Consider the following 21,148-nt stretch of genomic DNA (forward strand, 5'->3'; position numbering starts at 1 on the left):
TTAAGCTTAGATGCAATGAGCTTTGTGTTGCTTAAGAACATCTTATCTAAACTGTGTATTTAATACTAGTTGTCCACTGCTCTATTTCTGGTCCTTCACAGGACTTTTTTTCTGCCACTTCTGCTGTTCTCTTTGCTACTGCTCTTTGATGGCTTGCTTTGCAGTCCTGTCATTTTGTGAAATCCTCCTAGAAAAGGATTAGCAAAATTACACAGTGTTGCTGCTACTTAACATTCAGGAAATGCAGCATACGCATGCAAGTTATCAGTCATTCTTACCAGATGGTAAATGTATCTCTTTTCACCAGAAATTGAGCAGCAAACATTCAAATTCATCACCAATACAACATTTACATTCACATCCATTTTCAGTTTGACATCCTTAATGAGCTGGTATAATGAAAATCAATATTTTATCCCTATATTGTTGACTATTTGTAAGTTACGATAATGCAGACTTGGGATTAAAAAATAATCGTTAAACAAAATCTCACCACTACTTGCACTTTTATATACTCTGTATCTATACTTCCCCACCACCCCCGCAGTACCTGAGTTCTGCATTCCGAATGAGCTTATGAAAAAGGCATACAGGTAAGAAGAATAAATACCTAGAAGTTGTTGTTGTTGTTTTTACCACTGCTTAAATTTAGTGGTTACCTTTTGTTAGTTTGAGAGCAGAGTTCTCTATTTATTAGATTGTACCATGAGGCAACTGAAGTCTATGGGGTGAAAGAGTAAATTCTTCTTTTGTTGAGATGGAGTCTCACTATGTCACCCAGGCTGGAGTGCAGTGGCATGATCTCAGCTCACTTCAACCTCTCCCTGCGGGGTTCAAGTGATTCTCCTGGCTCACCCTCCTGAGTAGCTGGGATTATAGGCGCGCACCACCATGCCTGGCTAAGTTTTCTATTTTTAGTAGAGACAGGGTTTCGCCTTGTTGCCCAGGCTGGTCTTGAACTCCTGACCTCAGGTGATCTGCCCACTTCGGCCTCCCAAAGTGCTGGGATTACAGGCGTGAGACACCACACCTGGCCTGAGTAAATTCTTGATGCTCTAATGGCTGAGCCAGGGAGCCCTGTATTCTGAGTACCAAGTCTAGATTTCTGCCCAACTAATGGTCCCTAGAGATTTGAGTTTTGTCCTTCAATGATTATCATCGAATTAAATGGCAACCCTTTGAGTGGTTGCTACTGGCTGAATTGTGTCCCCCTCACCACTCACACATTAAGTCCTAACTCCCCGGCATCTCAGAATGTGACTGCATTTAGAGACAGGCCTTTAAAGAGGTAATTAAGGTAAAATGAGGTCACATGAGTGGGCCCTAGAAACAGAGAACACAGTTGGAGAGACAACCTTGAGGATACAGCAAGAAGGCACCATCTGCAAGACATGGTGAGAGGTCTTGGAAGAAACCAACCCTACCAAACATCTTAATCTTGGACTTCAAGCCTCCAGAATTGTGAGAATAATAAATTTCTTGTGTAAGCCACCCGGTCTGTGGTATTCGTTAGAGCAGCTCTAGCAAGCTAATACAACAGGGTCCAGATTGGAGGAAAATGCAGAATTTACACTGTATTTTCCTCTATAATGGAGATACATTATTAATTAGGGCTCATCTGTTGCAAGTAACAGCAACTAAATCCAGCCAACTTCAGCAAACATAAGAATTTATCCTAAGGATACAGTGGTATCTCACGGAACCTGAGAGGAATACAGCTGGCCTCACAAGGGCATTGGATCCAGGGCCTGGAGCATTGTCAAGATTCTGTTTTTTCATCTCTGCTTTTCACTGTGTATCTGCTTTAGTTTTTTAATCCATCCCATTTTGAATTCCTGGGGAAAAGACTGATTGGCCGGCCAGCTTGAGTGAGGGGGACTCACTCCTCGTCTAAGTCACGGCCAGAGGAGGCAGGGTCACAAGGCACACAGTGGCCGCCAGAGCCTGTGGCTATGAAGGGAAGGAGCACTCATCAGATTACCAAGTAAGTTCTCGGGAGTATGGAGGGCCCACCCCCTCTCAAGGGCAATGGGGAGATGAATATGAGATGCTCAGTGCGCTAAGGCAGAACAGCCAACGTATTAACAGTTTGGCTACAAGCAGCAAAATCAAAGCAAGAGCAGCTGGAGAGCTCGTTCAGCCCAAGACTTCTTGCAACCTTATGGCCATTTCCCAACTGAAGACAGTGGGGAAGGAAAAGCTGCCAAGAATGTTGATTAGTAGCCTGTCAAAATCTGTGCACCCATCAGCTGGAAAAAGTTGATTGGTGATCAACTGTAATTGCATTATACAAATGGTGCAGAATGTTTATAATCCAAAAAATGCTGTGCAATGAAACATAACATGAAGCCAGACTCTGGTCTCTGGTTTTATCTGTTTGGGAGGTTAAATCATTATTCTTTGAGAAGGGGGTAAACATTAAATAATGCTAATTGTTCTGAAGAGGCAAGTAGAGAAAATATATGAGGGACAAACTCTCAAATAAATCTAAATAAAAAATGGTTACCCAGTCTGAATGAGCATGAGAAAGGCCATCCTCTCACCTGGCATGGACCCCTGTTTTGGCTCAGGTTACTCCCTCCTCTTCTTCCACCTGGACTCCACCCCTGGAACACCAGCTTAGGCTCTGTCTCTTCCCTAACACCTTCCCTGAGTACAAAATTTAGCATTTTATTTTTCTTCAAGTGTTTAGTACACGTTGTGCTCCCCCTTGTAGACTAAGGCTCCTTAGGATTAAAGCCCATGCATACTCTTTGTTCCCACACATTGTCTGACAGGGCTTGGTATGCCTTTGATGAACAACATTTGTTGCCTGACTTCTGGTCATGGGTTGAACAGGAAATGGTCAGAAATCTGCTTGCTGGGCTCAAATAACCTTAGAATAATTTGAGAAGAAAGAGAAATATCCAGGTATATTATTTTTAAGAAAAAAACTTTATTTTACAGTTTTATAAAGCAGCTTTACATTAAGCACAAACAATCCATTTACTTTGTATAGAAACAAAATACCTTTCCATCTGCAAAAAATCAAGTTTTGCTGTATATAAAACTAACATGTGCACATTGTGCTTAAACTGCAAAGTCTGTACAGCTTTACAAAGGACTACCCTTCAGAAGGGCATCCTGTAAACACTTTATTGCATATTTAACATATGGTATATAACCCACATGTACAATGGAAGAGAAACAAGAAAAGCAACCACAAGGAGGATGAAAATAGCAGCTTTCAGTGAGAGTCTGCACTGAGAAAGAAGGAGCCACGTCTGGAGAGTTGTGCTTGTGTCATTTTTGCATTTGCTTCTGTGCGCTGGATGGTTCTTGGATGAAGCCTTTATGTACAATAACTCCTAAAAGGTCAAACTTGACCTTCATCCAGAAACTTTTGGCTGGTTTTACAACTGAAGTAGCAATAGATTTAACATCAAAGTGAACTCAAGATAAGTGGAAAAACAAAAACAAACCTAACACCTATAATCTTAAAGCAAAGAAAAATTTAAAGAAACAAAACAATAAAATTTAAAAATACCCTCCCCATTCTCTCTAAGCTCAGAATAAGTAAACATTTTACATAATTTAAAACCCTAGAAAATTCTGTAGTTGTTTAGAGGCAAAAATGCAATGGATAGTCTAGGGCAGTGTTCCTCCCTGTATGCTCCCAGCTCACCTGCATCAGAATCACTTGAATGCTCATTACAAATGCAGACTATCATACTTCACAGGCAGATTTACTTACTCTGGGATCTGCATTTCAATAAGCTCCCAAGTGATGCTGAGGCATTTTAAAGTTTGAGAACCACTGGTCTGTACTGACAATGCTGCTATAGGTTCAACTCATCCTCTTAGAAAATTCTGGGATCACAAGACAAATCGAGTTGCTGTTGCAATGTGAAGGCAGTGTAAAACCAACAGCAAAGAAATCACAACGCTATTTCTAGATCAAAAAGTCTTTCCTTCATTAGTGGAAAAGGACAGCCACATTGTTAAGGCACGATATTTGTCACAGAAGCAGTACCATACTGTTATCATCGAGTCTCATAATCTGAAGACCAGTATGCAAACAAAGCAGACGTATGAACCATTCTAAATAACAAACATGGGAAGGTAAAAAAGGTTCCCAGATTGGAGAAAGTTTATTTTGAACATCGGCACTGGGAATAAAAATTAGGGGAGACCAGATATTCTTGCTGAGACATCTAACATATGTGAAATGCAAAGGTCAAAAGCCTAATAACTCAAAAGTGTTTTTATTGTGAGCAAAATTAAGAAGAGTGTGGTCACATCAATTGGGAGTTCAAGCTTACTTTTCTATGGCCAGTTTAATGTCTTCAGTGCAGATCTGTATCTTCTTTGCTTCTGCCCCCTTTGATGCTAACATATATATGTTTTCCAGTTTCTAAGTAGTGCTTGGTAGTTTGAATTCAATTAAAATATAGTGTGTAAGCAGGTAACCTACCTGGCTCCTAAATGTGTACTTGATATAGGTCACAGATAAATGCATTGTGTTTGTCAGACTCGGTCCCCTGAAAGTGTAGGGTATCATATTTTCAAACTGTATAAGATATAGTATTGATTTAGTGTACTGTCACAGCAAAATCAACAACCCTCGGTTTTACTTAATGCCTGAAGCCCTATAGCAGACACTGCCCATTGTATGGGGGCTCTGAAATCTATTTATGTGTGGTATAGGGGGATATGTGTACCTGAATAAAGATCTGATTACATATAAATGCAGTAACATCCCTTCTATCTAATAGCTGGAATAATTTAAAATTAAATTAAAAAAAAACCCAATGATGCACAGACTCACTAGTTTGGGAAGCTGATGATCAAGAATGATCTTGGTAGGAAAAAAAAAAACTTTGCTATGATTCTTGTATATAGTATTTGATCTAATATTTTTATTTAAAGGGGGAAAAATCCTAAAAAAGTAAAACATGGTGGTGGCCTTAAAGCTACTAGCTCCTTTCCAAATTTAGATTTGTAATAAGTTTCCAAAATAATGTCCCAAAAATATCTCTCTCAAAATATACAAAACTCCAAGGTATAGTCTGAAATAAAATACAAAATTCTAGATAGTGACAAAAAGAAACTGTCACAATGGGGGTTGGGGAGGGATATACTGATTATCAAACTTTTACTGATTGTAGATAAAGTTTCAAAACAGAAACATTTTTGTAGTTTCTTGTGCAGTCAACAAGTTTCATTTTAGTTGTGCTTACATTATATAACTGTGAAGCCTGAACACTGATTGTGTTTTTAATTTACACATTTCAAGAAAACCATAATTAAATATTCACCATATACAACAAATTGAACAAATGCAACAAATACTCATTTGCTCCCAAGAAATTAATCTATAGAAAGGAAACATCTTTTTAAAAAGTTGAACACAGTCTGCTATCCAGGCTACAAGTACATATTTACTGTATTACAGCACATTATTTTTTTTAAAGTCTGCTTTCAACATAAATATAAATAATCACATTTTAAAAGAGCTCCATACTAAGTTTTCAGGTAAGTGCTAGACAGTTGGCCAGTAGCATCTACTTACCATTATCTTTCTCACATAGAGTGACTAGACTATCTGCAAAACTGTATAGGGTGATGGGCAAGGCAAAGTGAAGCATCTTTGTTCAGCCCATTGATTAAACATTGTGTTCTAAATGCCACCTACATTTCTAAATACACAACCCATGGAATGCAATTATTTTAGAAGGCTGGTTTTAAGGATCACTTATCACTTTGATAGAATCCACAAAAACCTAGTACATAACCTTTTAAAATGTGCCTATGCTCTCCTGAGACAGAGCTTGTAGTTTCTGTGTACAGCAGAGGCTGAAGTATAATTTTGGTTGTGAGCTCTAGTTGTGCTTTGCCCTGCTGCCTTTAAGGTAGCTTTTCCACCTCTTGACAAATTCTTTGAAGATTGGGGACTCATCAATGGTACTGAGTAGCTGCAACTGATTGATGTGGGTGGTATGATAGTCCCAGCGAGCCAGGTTAGGAGCAATGCCAAGCATGAAGTGACGGAGGTCATAGATGGTTCCTGAGCCAGTGTCATACAAGGGCAGCATGGCTTTAAGAGATTCCATGCCACGCTCATACAAGGACCTTGCTTCTTTTCCGAGTTTTTCCCCTGCAGTTTCTTTTAAGTCATACAGCCCAATTAAAGAATACATAAAGCCATTTAAAACAAAAGAGCTAGGTGTGGTTGGATATTCTTCATACCAGTCATGTTTATTCATAAACACAGCTTTAACTCCATGCTGCTCAGATAGAAACTTATAAGGGGCTGTTGCCCTTAAAGCTGAATTGAGGAATATATGGTCTTTTGTTAACAGATAGGCCCTGACTAATGTAGAAATGGCTTGCCCTTGGGCCATGGCAGAATACCAACCTGGCTCTAAAGACTTGAACCCTTCCCCTAACTTACGGGTCACCATAATTGGCCAGCCACCTTTCTCATCCTGATTCCTTACTAGCCAATCACTAGCAGCAAAAAATGCAGCCATGTGGGCTGTGGTAGAGATGGTAATGTTGTCGAGGAATCCCTTACCTTTTGCAATTAACCTAACCACCTTCTTGGGCATTATTTTGGTTGGCTTGACAGCTTTTGTGTTTGAAAGACCCACTCCTTTCCTGAGGTCAGTGACCAGGTCCCTGGTAACTGTGCTCCATGAAGTTCTGGGCCCAATGCCATAGTATATATCTCTTTCTTTAAAAGCAATTAGCTGAGCATTTGAGACATAATGTATAGTGAAGAGCTGATTCTTTTCTGTGGTCTCTAGAACCACGGACACACTTCCATTTGTCAAGAACTTGAGGTCGAATGAAATAATAAAATCTTTTGTGTTTCCCAGTTGCAAGGATACACCTTCACTGGTTTCTGCAGGGGAGAATATACCAACAGACTGGTTAGAATAAAAGCACTTTTGTATTTGAAATTGAATTGCAATTCATCCTTGAAAACCCTGACCACACAAAATTAACACTTAAATATTTTTAGTATCAGATCATTTGTAATTGTACTTTTTACTAAATTAACCAAAAACAAGTGACAGAATTGGTGAGTTCCTGATGGCTTGTGAGCATCAGGACAAAGCTCTTCCCTTTTGCCCTGTTGAGTTTCTAGTAGAAACTAGATTTGATGGAGAGCAAATGGCTAAGGTATTGTTGATCAAAACTGCCTTTCCTAAATCTAGTACTAGCTGATCAGTAATCAGGGTATACTATTCTAGTATATCCATTCTGCAAACAGAAAAAAAAAAAAAAAAAGCCAAAAGCTGGCTCAGCACATAATATTGCAAGAAAGAGGCTAGAAAAAATGGTTTTACATGAATTTTAAGTTATTTAACATTTAATATGTACTTACTATGTTCTATGGGCTTTACGCCTACTTACCCATTTAATCCCCTGAACAATTACAAGGGTAGGTGCTATTACGATTCCTACTTTATGGACGAGGAACTGAGACCCAAGGAAGTAACTTGCCCAAGGTACAAGACTTGAACCCAGGTTGCCTGGTCTCACTTCACAACACATTATTAATTTGATTTTGAAAATGATAGATTTGCTTTCACATACTTGCTAGAAGTGCTAATAAAATTTCTGGAAATTAAGCAATGGGCTCATGTATACAACAAAAAGTGAGAGAATGGTGGAGTGGGCAGGCTTTGGAGTTTAAAAACCTCAGATTTGAATTTTTGTTCAACCACTAGCTTTGAGAAGTCTGGCAAGATGCACCTCTTTGAGCCTCAGTTTCTTCACATGTTAAATAGAGATAATATTACTTTGCAGGGTAATTGTGAGGATTTTAAAAAAGACAATGGAGTGGAATATAGTAATAAATGATGGTTATTATTCCGAAGCCACTGGCTTCAGAGGCTAAAAAAGTAGTTAAAGCTGTTTTATCTGAGAAATTATTAAAGAGGAAATTTCTCTTGAATATTTATAGTATTAATGATGGCTAATTCCCAGAAAGATGACTTTTTGAATACTGCTCATCTAGATCTACCAAGAAACTGAGCATATTAAAATAGCAGCAGCAAGAATAAGAACAACAAAAATATATGTAGTACAAATTTAAAAATATTAAAGGGAAATCTTAATATCTTGATTTTTTCACAGTTTAAATGTCCAAAACGCATTCACATGTATTATCTCATGTGATACTTAATCTTCTGAAGCTGGTAGGGCAGGAATTATTATATTACATCTCCATTTTAGAGGTGAAGATATGTAGGCTTTGCAAGGTTAAATGGTTTGCCCAATGCCAAAAGCTAATTAGTGGTAGAGCAGGGACCAGAATCCACGTTTCCCGGACTCAGGTTCAGACTGTGAAAAAGACAAATGATATTGGAAATGGTATTCTTATGAGAATATTCAATAGAAAGGTTCTCTTAGACACAGCCATAGAAGCAGATCTCTGCTTTGCAGAATCCTTGAAAAAATCTTTAGTGTATCACCAGGAGCAAAGATCAGAAATGTGAACTGGGCCGGGCACAACTGGTCACACTCAGCAGTTTGGGAGGCCAAGGCAGGAGGACTGCTTGAAGCGAGGAGCTGGAGACCAGTCTGGGCAAGAAAGCGAGACCCTAACTCTACAAAAAATACAATACAATAGCCAAGTGCAGTGGCATGTGTTGTCCTAGGTACTTGGGAGGCTAAGGTGGGAGGATTGCTTGAGCCCAGGAGTTTGAGGCTGAAGTGAGCTATGATCACACCACTCTTGTTCTGGGTGACAGAATGAGATTCTGTCTCTTAAAAAAAAAAAAGGGAAAAAGAAATGTGAAACTGATGATAGTGTATACTTGGAGGGTGTCAGTGTGTTATCATTTAACTTTTGCAACACTGGACTCTAGCAGTATGGTTATATTTGTCCAAGGCTCTTAATTACTTCATTGGATGGAACAGACAATTCTGAAAGTTGTATCAAGAATGAGAACATCCTCATAGACTTATGCATCAAACAATGCTCTGAGTAACTTAATAGAAAAACTGATTTCAGAAGTAAACTTCTAATACAGCAAAAAATCCATTTTATCTGGCAAAATGTCAACATGTACTCTCTCTCTTAACTAGTATTTTTCTGCATCTATAGTAAAATGGGATCTGAAGTTCAGGACAACATCCCTGAAACATTGCAGGATTCTGAATTGACTTATGAACCACTCAAGATTAAATTATATTCAGTGGAGCAGACTATCTTGAGTGCTACTTATTTTTTCATTCTCATCAGACGGGATTATTAACTATGACATCTATTCTGGCCAAACTGGATAACAATGACCCATCTTTAGAAGTCCAAGTGTGAGGAAGCTGGAAAAGTACCTATTTCCTCCCAGAATTTCGGAAGCTGGAAGAGTACCCATTTCCTCCCAGAATTTCAATTTTATTTACACAAATTTAATGAAATGACATGGTTTAATCAGTCTCCTTATGTCTTCACATGACAAACCAGTCCAAAGAACTCAGTAAAGAACGATGTCAAGAGATGTAACCTTTTAAAAAGCCAATGTATTAATTTCCCTAAGACCTTAACACCAGCAGAGGGGGTTACTGAGTCATCTAGGAGAAGTGACAGAAGTCACAATCCTCAATTTAAATTAACCAACCGACAATTATAATCTTCACAACAATCTTACAAATCTTTTAATTCTCATTTTATAGACATACAGAGGAGGTTAAATAACCTCCAGGCATCATTCAGGAGGATCTGAATGGGAGCAAATGGGATGGTGGCAACCAGTTTGGCCATGTGCCAGATAAGGTTCTGAGCTCTACTGGAAGTACTAGACTATCTGAAGATTCCTCCTTCAAATCTAATAGAAAGTTTTTTTTTTTTTTTTATTGTTTGAAACCCATGACCCATCCTCTCCTGACCAGTTATTCCCAGGAGTTATTATAACTGTTTATTTTTGGCATATGTGACACATATATATGCACTTTAGGCAATAAAGGATGATCAACATTTAAGAATACTTTTGACATCGGTCTTAGCAATCAATGATTGTTTAGATTTGACATTAAATGTACAAGCAAAAGGGGCACAGACAAACAAGTGGGACTACATCAAACTAAAAAGCTTTTGCACAGCAACGGAAACAATCAACAAAATGAAAAGCAACCTATAGAATAGGAGAGAATATGTACAAACATATCTGATAAAAGGTTAATATCCAAAATCTATCAGGAACTTAAACAAATAGCAAAAAAAAATCTGATTAAAAAATAAGCAAATGATCTGAACAGACACTTAACATCCAAAATCCATCAGGAACTTACACAAATAGCAAAAAAAAATCTGATTAAAAAATAAGCAAATGATCTGAATAGACACTTTTTCAAAGAAGATATATGAGTGGCCAAAAGGTATATAAAAGGTGCTCAACATCATTAATCACTAGGGAAATAAATGCAAAGCAAAACCACAATGATGTATCATCACCTTACACCTGTTGGGATGGCTATCATAAAAACGGGAAGAGATAAGAAGTACTGGTGAGGATATGGAGAAAGGGGAACCCTTGTGCACTTTGGCTGGGAATGTAAATTGACACAGTCATTAGGAAACAGTATGGAGGTTCCTCAAAAAATTAAAAATAGAACTACCATATAATCCAGCAATCCTACTTCCTGGTATACAACCCAAGGAAATGAAATCAATGATCTCAAAAAGATACCTGCACTCCCATGTTCTTTGCAGCACTATTCACAATAGCCAAGGCACGGGAACAACCTAAGTGTCTAGTATAGATAAAGAAAATATGGTGTATATATATATGTGTGTGTGTGTGTGTGTGTGTGTGCGTGTGTATACATACACACATACATATAGAATAGAATATTAGCCATAACAAAGAAGGAAATCCTGCCATTTGTGACAACATAGACTAACCTTGAAGGCATTATGCTACGTGTGACAAGTCAGAGAAAGATACTGTATGATCTCACTTATATGTGGACCCCCAAACAACTGAACTCACAGAAACAGAATGGTGGTTGTCAGGCTGGGGGGTGGGAAAAATGGGGAGATACTGATCAAAGGGTACAAACTTCAGATATAAGATGAATAAGTTCTAGGGGTCTGATGTACAGCACGGTGACTACAGCTTATAATACTGTATTGTATGCCTGAAATGTGCTAAAATATCTCTTAAATGTTCTCACCACCACCACCACCATACAATGAAAGGTAACTATGAGGTGATGGATGTGTTAACCAATTTAATTATGGCAATCATTTCACAACATATATGTATATCAAAGCATCACATTGTATACGTTTGCCAGTTATACCTCAATAAAGCTGGGAAAAAAAGAAGAGCCTTTAAATCAATGCTTCACATCCAACAAAAACTGTTATCAATCCATTCATTTAATCAACAGATTTACTGTGTAGCATGAGAAGAGGCCCTACTCAAAATCTTGAGAAACACCAAGAGAAAGAAGAATCAGGCAGAAGAAGAGAAGCTCCCAAGAAGTATGAGCAAGAATGGCTACAGAAATAGGAGAAAGTGAGGTCGTGGAAATCAAATGAAAAGAGTGCTTGGGGAAAGGGAAAGCTAATTTAATTTAATAGCGTAGGACAGGCCTAAAGTTTCAATTCATTCAATTTTGAAATTAGAAAAAGGAATAAAACATTATTCAACAAATAAAACAACAAAAATATGCTGCAGAACCGTATTATATGACTCTTTACTCATATTTGATTTTATCCCCTTTCAGAAAAAAAATTCAAGGCCAAGAAATAAAAAAAAAAAAAAAAAAAAGGCCAACAGCATTCAGCTTGTGGTCCTCCAGGGTCTCACCTCACTTGGGCCTATGCTTTTATGTACAAGTTCCAATTTCCTCTTAATGGTGATTCTCTGAATTTATCTCCCATGAGGTCTATATCCTCTAAAAAGCCTCATTTCTCATACCTATGCTTCAATAAAATAGTCTCACCTCTTTGATTCCCTTCTGCTCTGTTCTGAGCAATAACTCCCATGTAACTCCAACTCACCTTCTCTCATACTCTTTTTTTTTTTTTTTTTTTTTTGAGACAGAGTCTTGCTCTGTCGCCCAGGCTGGAGTGCAACTGGAGATGCAGCAACCTTAGTTCAAAAATCCGAAATCTGAAATGCTCCCAAATCCAAAACTTTCTGAGTGCTAACATGAAGCCACAAGTGGAAAATTCCACATCTTCCCTCATGATGGGTCGCATATATTATTAAAAATATTATAAGAGTTACCCTCGGGCTATGTGTATAGCATATGAAATATAAAAGAATTTTGTGTTTAGACTTGAGTCCCATCCGCAGGATATTTATGTATATGTAAATATTCCAAAATGTGAAACATTTCTAGTCCCAAGCATTTCAGATAAGGGATACTCAACCTGTACATGCACATAGAGAATTCCATTCCCAGCTAGCACGCTTCCACCAACAGGGAGTTCCAACTTAGAACAGCTGTGTCCCACTCTCAGAGTGGCTGTTAAGAGACAGAGTTCTTTCCTCTATATGCTTAAAACCATCTTAGGAAGTAGTTTTATCTCCAGCTACTGGCTACAGAATGAGGGGCTAAGGTGAGGATCCCTCACTTAAGATGTGGGGACCTATCTTTTGTATTACTCAGAGCACCCAAAAGTACACAATGAAATCTGTTGCTCTAAATAGGACAGACTTCAAAAGACTGTCCTAGAAAACCTTCCAAACACTCAAGGAGATCAAGGTGAGGGCTGCTGATTCCACCCTAATCCAGACAACCATTATTAACTAGTGCAAAAATAAGTTTCTTGAGTGCACCCAAAAGTTCTTTTGCATAGTCTAATAATTTCCTGTTGCAATAACCTCTTAGGTATCACAAGCTAAATATTCTTAAACATTTAGTTGTACTTTCTCACTCAGCCAAACTTGTTGTTTACAATAAGCAAAGATGCTCTGTGTACCAGAATATCACAGAATGCCATGGGAGAAAAGGAGTTCTGGTGACAGAATAAAAATTAAAGGTCATCTCTTATTTGCACCGCATTCAGTACTCATAAATTCATTACTTAAGGCTATCTAGAATGAGTAGGTTTGTATTGTGGCTTTCAGGGTCTGTAAATCACACCGTCATCAATGAAGAACAAGGAGAGAATACAGAAAAGGTCTTATAACCTTTCCTCTCTTTTTATTTACCAACTGCAAGATTGGTGGGAGGGTGGAACAAGTTCTGTACTTGACAACATTCCCCCATAGAGAATTAAACCTGAGGTGCTAACTAAAATTATTTCATTGTCTTCTTAAGTAATGGACTCATTAATTCTCATTGATATTGATTAGTGCAGGAAAATGCATTACATTCTAATTAATGAGACTGTCTTAGTAAAAGGGGAAATGTTGCATAAAGTTAATTTGATTTTGTAAATTATTTTATTAATGAAAATGACTTTACATGAAGTTTGAGATAATCTACTACATTAACAAAATCCAATATGGGAAACAGGCCTCTTTGGTAATGCTATATTATCCTGAAAAAATTAAAAGCTATTGGCAAAAAAAAGGCAAAGGAAAGGATGGCTGTCTCCTTAAACCATTCTATTTACTGCAAAAGTTTAAAAATTAAACTATACTGTACTGAAATATTAAATGGAGGAACTTCATTCCTATCGGATATAGACCCCTGGAGGCAGGTACACATTATGCAGTAACCTGGACCTTACCATTCAATCTATGGCTTGGCTCTTTACATAGTAAATATTCCTTTTTATAACCTTGACTTTTTAGCTGTATCTTTTTTAGAGATTTCATTGGGGTGACACCATTTGTTACTTTATATATCTAATATAAAGGGTCTGCTTATGTGTTTTTTTAAACCATATTAAAATTTTAAGGGAATATCAGGGTCCCATAAATCAACATAAAATTAGCAGGCACATATAATACATAACTTACCTGGTGCAATAAACTGTTTGACATTGGTGAATCTAGACTTATCAGCCACATTAGCCATAAAGCAGCCCTTTGGCACAGTCCAGTCATTAGGCTTGTTGTTTTTGTCTCTGTCTTCTGCTGTTTCATATACCTCTATGTGAGGAGGTTTCTCAGTTAGATTCTTGCTGTAATGACTTAACCCATACTGTGCAATCTGGATTGGATAGAAATAGCCTTGAGGTCCCCATTGTGTAGATAATGGCACACCTATAAAATAGAGAAACAAAATGAATAATCATATCCAGACATTTACAAGCCTACTCCTAACACCATTCCTCACTGATTTACTGCTGGGGAATCTTACAGGGTTATCAGGAAGTTGTCGGCTTCCTTATAATACTGCTCTCATAATGACCAGATCTAGTACACCAAATTAACCAGATGTGAAAAACAAAAATTAAGTATTCTTTCACTCTCATTATTTGTTAACAAATAGTACAACGCTATAAATTACCTTTTAAGGACTGGCTTTTTATGTGTGTTATTTTTGCTCATGGCTACAGATGTCATGTTTCATAATCCTGTTTCATACATTCAAATTCTGCACAATTTAGATGCATATAGTTAATGTCACCACAGTTCTATTTTCTATATTAATCCTGAAATTTTCTTAAACATTTATACTTAACAATCAAGTTACTACATACTCATCTTTCCCTCCAATGTCAAAGTGTGGTCTACTAATTAGGTATGTCATCTGATGGTTAATGTATTTGCTTAAAAAGCCAGTTGTGGCCAGGCACAGTGGCTCATGCCTGTAATCCTAGCACTTTGAGAGGCCGAGGTCGGTGGATTGCCTGAGCTCAGGAGTTTGAGACCAGCCTGGGCGACACGGTGAAACCCTGTCTCTATTAACATACAAAAAGTTAGCTGGGGGTGCTGGCAGGTGCCTGTAATCCCAGCTATTTGGGAGGCTGAGACAGGAGAATCGCTTGAACCCAGGAGGCAGGGGTTGCAGTGAGCCGAGATGGCGCCACTGCCCTCCAGCCTGGATGATAGAGCAAGACTCTGTCTCAACAACAACAACAACGACAACAAAAAAGCCAGTTGTGACTTGGCAATTTAAAATATAAACACAGCTTGAAATTCTTTTTCATATCTTTCCCGTTAAAATGTAATTCTTAAGAATAAGAACTGTTTTTTAAAACATGAATTTAGTTTGTATATTTTACCACAGATTCTTGAAATAATTCATTAATGGATTACCTTTTGTAAAGTTCTAAGCACAACTTTTAAATGTTTGGTATTAGTGTTTATCTTAGTAATTTACTACGTAGGAGCTACAAATCCTACATTTACATAATGTTGTATTGCTGAATCATGTATGTATTGAGAGACAAACTACTATCTGTAGTTCTAAAATTAATAAGAATCTGATGAGCACAGCAGAGACTGGGAATCTACAAAATTTTATGTGTTTTGTTGTAGATTCAAAACAATGTTTAAGGAATTAGGTAGGCTACAGATAAGCTTTTTAACATTTGTACCTTTCCTCCAAAAGGGGTATCCCCTCTGTAATTCAAATAGAATTATCATCAATTAATAAAAGGTGGTTTATACAACCTCATTAAACATGAGTGGTGACTACAATAATGTGCAACTGGCGTAAGAACTGAGACTGATCAGTGAAACCAAGTAGCAGTCCAGAAACACATTCTAGTACTCCTAAGAATTTAGTATAATGACGAATATTCCACCAAACTCAGTGGGAAAAGAGATGATTCAATACATATTGGGGAAAAACATTTAAAATTAGGCTGTGACCTTGTACCATTTGCCAAAATATAAATCAATTTAGCAGAACTAAAAAAGTTAAATGTAAAAAAATGAAACCATAAAACTATCAGAGAAACTAAAAGTGAAAAGCTGATCATAATGTGGTGTGGCAAGTGCCTTTCTAAGCATAAAAAGAAGAGGTACAAAGATCCAAAAAACCCCGTCCTAAGTTTAATAAATGGAACTAAAAACTTCTACAACCAACAAATCATATGTAAAATGAAAAGACAACCAAAATGAAGAAATATCTTTAACAAATATGAGTACTGCTACCCTTACTACGTAAGTTCACACAAATACATTTTTAAAAAACTCCACTTATCACATTCGAAAAAGGGGTAAAGAAAATGAAAATACTGCAAAAAGCATAAGAAAAAGATACCTGATCTCACTAGCTGTTAAAGAGAGAAAATTATAATATCCCTCTGTAACCAACAGACAAAAAAAACAATGTTCCATGATGGCAAGAGTTGGGTGACAACGGCACCCTCATACTCTGCTGCTGGAAGCATGAGCAAGTTCCACCTTTCTGGAAAACAGCTGGCAAAACAGTGCAAAGGTTTGGCAGGTTATTTGACATGGCAGTTAATTATATTCTCAGAATAGGAATACACTACAATGAGAATAAAATTAAAATAGCAAGTAAAGATTAACAATGAAAATCTGTACCATTTATAATAGCAAAAAAAATGGAAATGTAGTTAGTCACCCTTTGTGCTACTGAATACCAGATTTTATTCACTCGATCTTAATTTATTATACATTTAAAAATAACTAAAAGAATATTACTGGATTGTTTGTAACACAAAGAAAGGATAAATGTTTGAGGTGATGGATACACCATTAACCCTGATGTGATGATTATTATACATTGCATGCCTGTATCAAAATACCTAATATACCCCATAAATACATACACTTACTATGTACCCACAAAAATTAAATATAAAACATTAATTAAAAACATAAAAAACCTGGAAATGACTTAACTGTACAACTAAAGAGAAGGGTCTTATACATTACATATATCATGGCATGTCCTTACTACAAATATTAGTTATTAAAATGTTCAATAAATATTCAGTGAGGGGAAATAGTCAAAACATGTTAAGTAGAAAACATCAGAATAAAAACTGACCATACAGTATGATCTGAATTTTTTTTTTATTATTGTACTTTAAGTTTTAGGGTACATGTGCACAATGTGCAGGTTTGTTACATATGTATCCATGTGCCGTGTTGGTGTGCTGCACCCATTAACTCATCATTTAGCATTAGGTCTATCTCCTAATGCTATCCCTCCCCCCTCCCCCCACCCCACAACAGTTCCCGGAGTGTGATGTTCCCCTTCCTGTGTCCATGTGTTCTCATTGTTCAATTCCCACCTATGAGTGAGAACATGTGGTGTTTGGTTTTTTGTCCTTGTGATAGTTTACTGAGAATGATGATTTCCAGTTTCATCCATGTCCCTACAAAGGACATGAACTCATCATTTTTTATGGCTGCATAGTATTCCATGGTGTATATGTACCACATTTTCTTAATCCAGTCTATCGTTGTTGGACATTTGGGTTGGTTCCCAGTCTTTGCTACTGTGAATGGTGCCACAATAAACATACGTGTGCATGTGTCTTTATAGCAGCATGATTTATAGTCCTTTGGGTATATACCCAGTAATGGGATGGCTGGGTCAAATGGTATTTCTAGTTCTAGATCCCTGAGGAATTGCCACACTGACTTCCACAGTGGTTGAACTAGTTTACAGCCCCACCAACAGTGTAAAAGTGTTCCTATTTCTCCACATCCTCTCCAGCACCTGTTGTTTCCTGACTTTTTAATGATGGCCATTCTAAATGGTGTGAGATGGTATCTCACTGTGGTTTTGATTTGCATTTCTCTGATGGCCAGTGATGATGAGCATTTTTGCATGTGTTTTTTGGTTGCACAAATGTCCTCTTTTGAGAAGTGTCTGTTCATGTCCTTTGCCCGCTTTTTGATGGGGTTGTTTTTTTCTTGTAAATTTGTTTGAGTTCATTGTAGATTCTGGATATTAGCCCTTTGTCAGATGAGTACGTCGCAAAAATTTTCTCCCATTTTGTAGGTTGCTTGTTCACTCTGATGGTAGTTTCTTTTGCTGTGCAGAAGCTCTTTAGTTTAATTAGATCCCATTCGTCAATTTTGGCTTTTGTTGCCATTGCTTTTGGTGTTTTAGACATGAAGTCCTTGCCCACGGCTATGTCCTGAATGGTAATGCCTAGGTTTTCTTCTAGGGTTTTTACGGTTTTAGGTCTAACATGTAAGTCTTTAATCCATCTTGAATTAATTTTTGTGTAAGGTGTAAGGAAGGGATCCAGTTTCAGCTTTCTACATATGGCTAGCCAGTTTTCTCAGCACCATTTATTAAATAGGGAATCCTTTCCCCATTGCTTGTTTTTGTCAAGTTTGTCAAAGATCAGATAGTTGTAGATAAGCAGCATTATTTCTGAGGGCTCTGTTCTGTTCCACTGATCTATATCTTTGTTTTGGTACCAGTACCATGCTGTTTTGGTTACTGTAGCCTTGTAGTATAGTTTGAAGTCAAGTAGCGTGACGCCTCCAGCTTTGTTCTTTTGGGTTAGGATTGACTTGGCAATGCGGGCTCTTTTTTGGTTCCATATGAACTTTAAAGTAGTTTTTTCCAATTCTGTGAAGAAAGTCATTGGTAGCTTGATGGGGATGGCATTGAATCTATAAATTACCTTGGGCAGTATGGCCATTTTCATGATATTGATTCTTCCAACCCATGAGCATGGAATGTTCTTCCATTTGTTTGTATCCTCTTTTATTTCATTGAGCAGTGGTTTGTAGTTCTCCTTGAAGAGGTCCTTCACGTCCCTTGTAAGTTGGATTCCTAGGTATTTTATTCTCTTTGAAGCAATTGTGAATGGTAGTTCACTCATGATTTGGCTCTCTGTTTGTCTGTTATTGGTGTATAAGAATGCTTGTGATTTTTGTACATTGATTTTGTATCCTGAGACTTTGCTGAAGTTGCTTATCAGCTTAAGGAGATTTTGGGCTCAGACAATGGGGTTTTCTAGATATACAATCATGTCATCTGCCAACAGGGACAATTTGACTTCCTCTTTTCCTAATTGAATACCCTTTATTTCCTTCTCCTGCCTAATTGCCCTGGCCAGAACTTCCAACACTGTGGAATAGGAGTGGTGAGAGAGGGCATCCCTGTCTTGTGCCAGTTTTCAAAGGGAATGCTTCCAGTTTTTGCCCATTCGGTATGATATTGGCTGTGGGTTTGTCATAGATAGCTCTTATTATTTTGAGGTACGACCCATCAATATCTTTTATTGAGAGTTTTTAGCATGAAGGGTTGTTGAATTTTGTCAAAGGCCTTTTCTGCATCTATTGAGATAATCATGTGGTTTTTGTCTTTGGTTCTGTTTATATGCTGGATTACATTTATTGATTTGCATATGTTGAACCAGCCTTGCATCCCAGGGACGAAGCCCACTTGATCATGGTGGATAAGCTTTTTGATGTGCTGCTGGATTCGGTTTGCCAGTATTTTATTGAGGATTTTTGCATCAATGTTCATCAAGGATATTGGTCTGAAATTCTCTTTTTTTGGTTGTGTCTCTGCCCGGCTTTGGTATCAGGATGATGCTGGCCTCATAAAATGAGTTAGGGAGGATTCTCTCTTTTTCTATTGGTTGGAATAGTTTCAGAAGGAATGGTACCAGTTCCTCCTTGTACCTCCAGTAGAATTCGGCTGTGAATCCATCTAGTCCTGGACTCTTTTTGGTTGGTAAGCTATTGATTATTGCCACAATTTCAGAGCCTGTTATTGGTCTATTCAGAGACTCAACTTCTTCCTGGTTTAGTCTTGGGAGGGTGTATGTGTCCAGGAATTTATCCATTTCTTCTAGATTTTCTAGTTTATTTGCATAGAGGTGTTTGTAGTATTCTCTGATGGTAGTTTGTATTTCTGTGGGATCGGTGGTGATATCCCCTTTATCATTTTTTATTGCATCTATCTGATTCTTCTCTCTTTTCTTCATTAGTCTTGCTAGCGGTCTATCAATTTTGTTGATCTTTTCAAAAAACCAGGTCCTGGATTCATTAATTTTTTGAAGGGTTTTCTGTGTCTCTATTTCCTTCAGTTCTGCTCTGATTTTAGTTATTTCTTGCCTTCTGCTAGCTTTTGAATGTGTTTGCTCTTGCTTTTCTAGTTCTTTTAATTGTGATGTAAGGGTGTCAATTTTGGATCTTTCCTGCTTTCTCTTGTGGGCATTTAGTGCTATAAATTTCCCTCTACACACTGCTTTGAATGTATCCCAGAGATTCTGGTATGTTGTGTCTTTGTTCTCGTTCGTTTCAAAGAACATCTTTATTTCTGCCTTCACTTTGTTATATACCCAGTAGTCATTCAGGAGCAGGTTGTTCAGTTTCCATGTAGTTGAGCGGTTTTGAGTGAGTTTCTTAATCCTGAGTTCTAGTTTGATTGCACTGTGGTCTGAGACACAGTTTGTTATAATTTCTGTTCTTTTACATTTGCTGAGGAGAGCTTTACTTCCAACTATGTGGTCAATTTTGGAATAGGTGTGGTGTGGTGCTGAAAAGAATGTATATTCTGTTGATTTGGGGTGGAGAGTTCTGTAGATGTCTATTAGGTCCGCTTGGTGCAGAGCTGAGTTGAATTCCTGGGTATCCTTGTTAACTGTCTCGTTGATCTGTCTAATGTTGACAGTGGGGTGTTAAAAGTCTCCCATTATTATTGTGTGGGAGTCTAAGTCTCTTTGTAGGTCACTCGGGACTTGCTTTATGAATCTGGGTGCTCCTGTATTGGGTGCATATATATTTAGGATAGTTAGCTCTTCTTGTTGAATTGATCCCTTTACCATTATGTAATGGCCTTCTTTGTCTCTTTTGATCTTTGTTGGTTTAAAGTCTGTTTTATCAGAGACTAGGATTGCAACCCCTGCCTTTTTCTGTTTTCCATTTGCTTGGTAGATCTTCCTCCATCCTTTTATTTTGAGCCTATGTGTGTCTCTGCACGTGAGATGGGTTTCCTGAATACAGCACACTGATGGGTCTTGACTCTTTATCCAATTTGCCAGTCTGTGTCTTTTAATTTGAGCATTTAGCCCATTTACATTTAAAGTTAATATTATGTGTGAATCTGATCCTATCATTATGATGTTAGCTGGTTATTTTGCTCGTTAGTTGATGCAGTTTCTTCCTAGCCTTGATGGTCCTTACAATTTGGCATGATTTTGCAGTGGCTGGTACTGGTTGTTCCTTTCCATGTTTAGTGCTTCCTTCAGGAGCTCTTTTAGGGCAGGCCTGGTGGTGACAAAATCTCTCAGCATTTGCTTGTCTGTAAAGTATTTTATTTCTCCTTCACTTATGAAGCTTAGTTT

General features: G+C 37.6%; 1 protein-coding gene across 9 annotated transcripts in view; it reads right to left on the minus strand.

Moving 5' to 3' along the window:
- Nucleotides 1-2,915: 2,915 nt before the first annotated feature.
- The window catches only part of GLCE (glucuronic acid epimerase), a 127,305-nt gene continuing 109,072 nt past the window's right edge, over nt 2,916-21,148 (minus strand). For all 9 annotated transcript variants that reach the window (XM_063640197.1, XM_063640199.1, XM_063640200.1 and 6 more), the window contains 2 exons: nt 13,920-14,165; nt 2,916-6,886 (listed from right to left, as the gene is read on the minus strand). In XM_063640197.1, coding sequence (XP_063496267.1) covers nt 5,862-6,886; nt 13,920-14,165 — 1,271 coding nt within the window. In that variant the 3' untranslated portion in view covers nt 2,916-5,861. The remainder of the gene's footprint in view (nt 6,887-13,919; nt 14,166-21,148) is intronic.

Source organism: Symphalangus syndactylus, chromosome 5 (assembly GCF_028878055.3).
Source record: "Symphalangus syndactylus isolate Jambi chromosome 5, NHGRI_mSymSyn1-v2.1_pri, whole genome shotgun sequence".
NCBI classification, from domain to species: Eukaryota; Metazoa; Chordata; class Mammalia; order Primates; family Hylobatidae; genus Symphalangus; species Symphalangus syndactylus.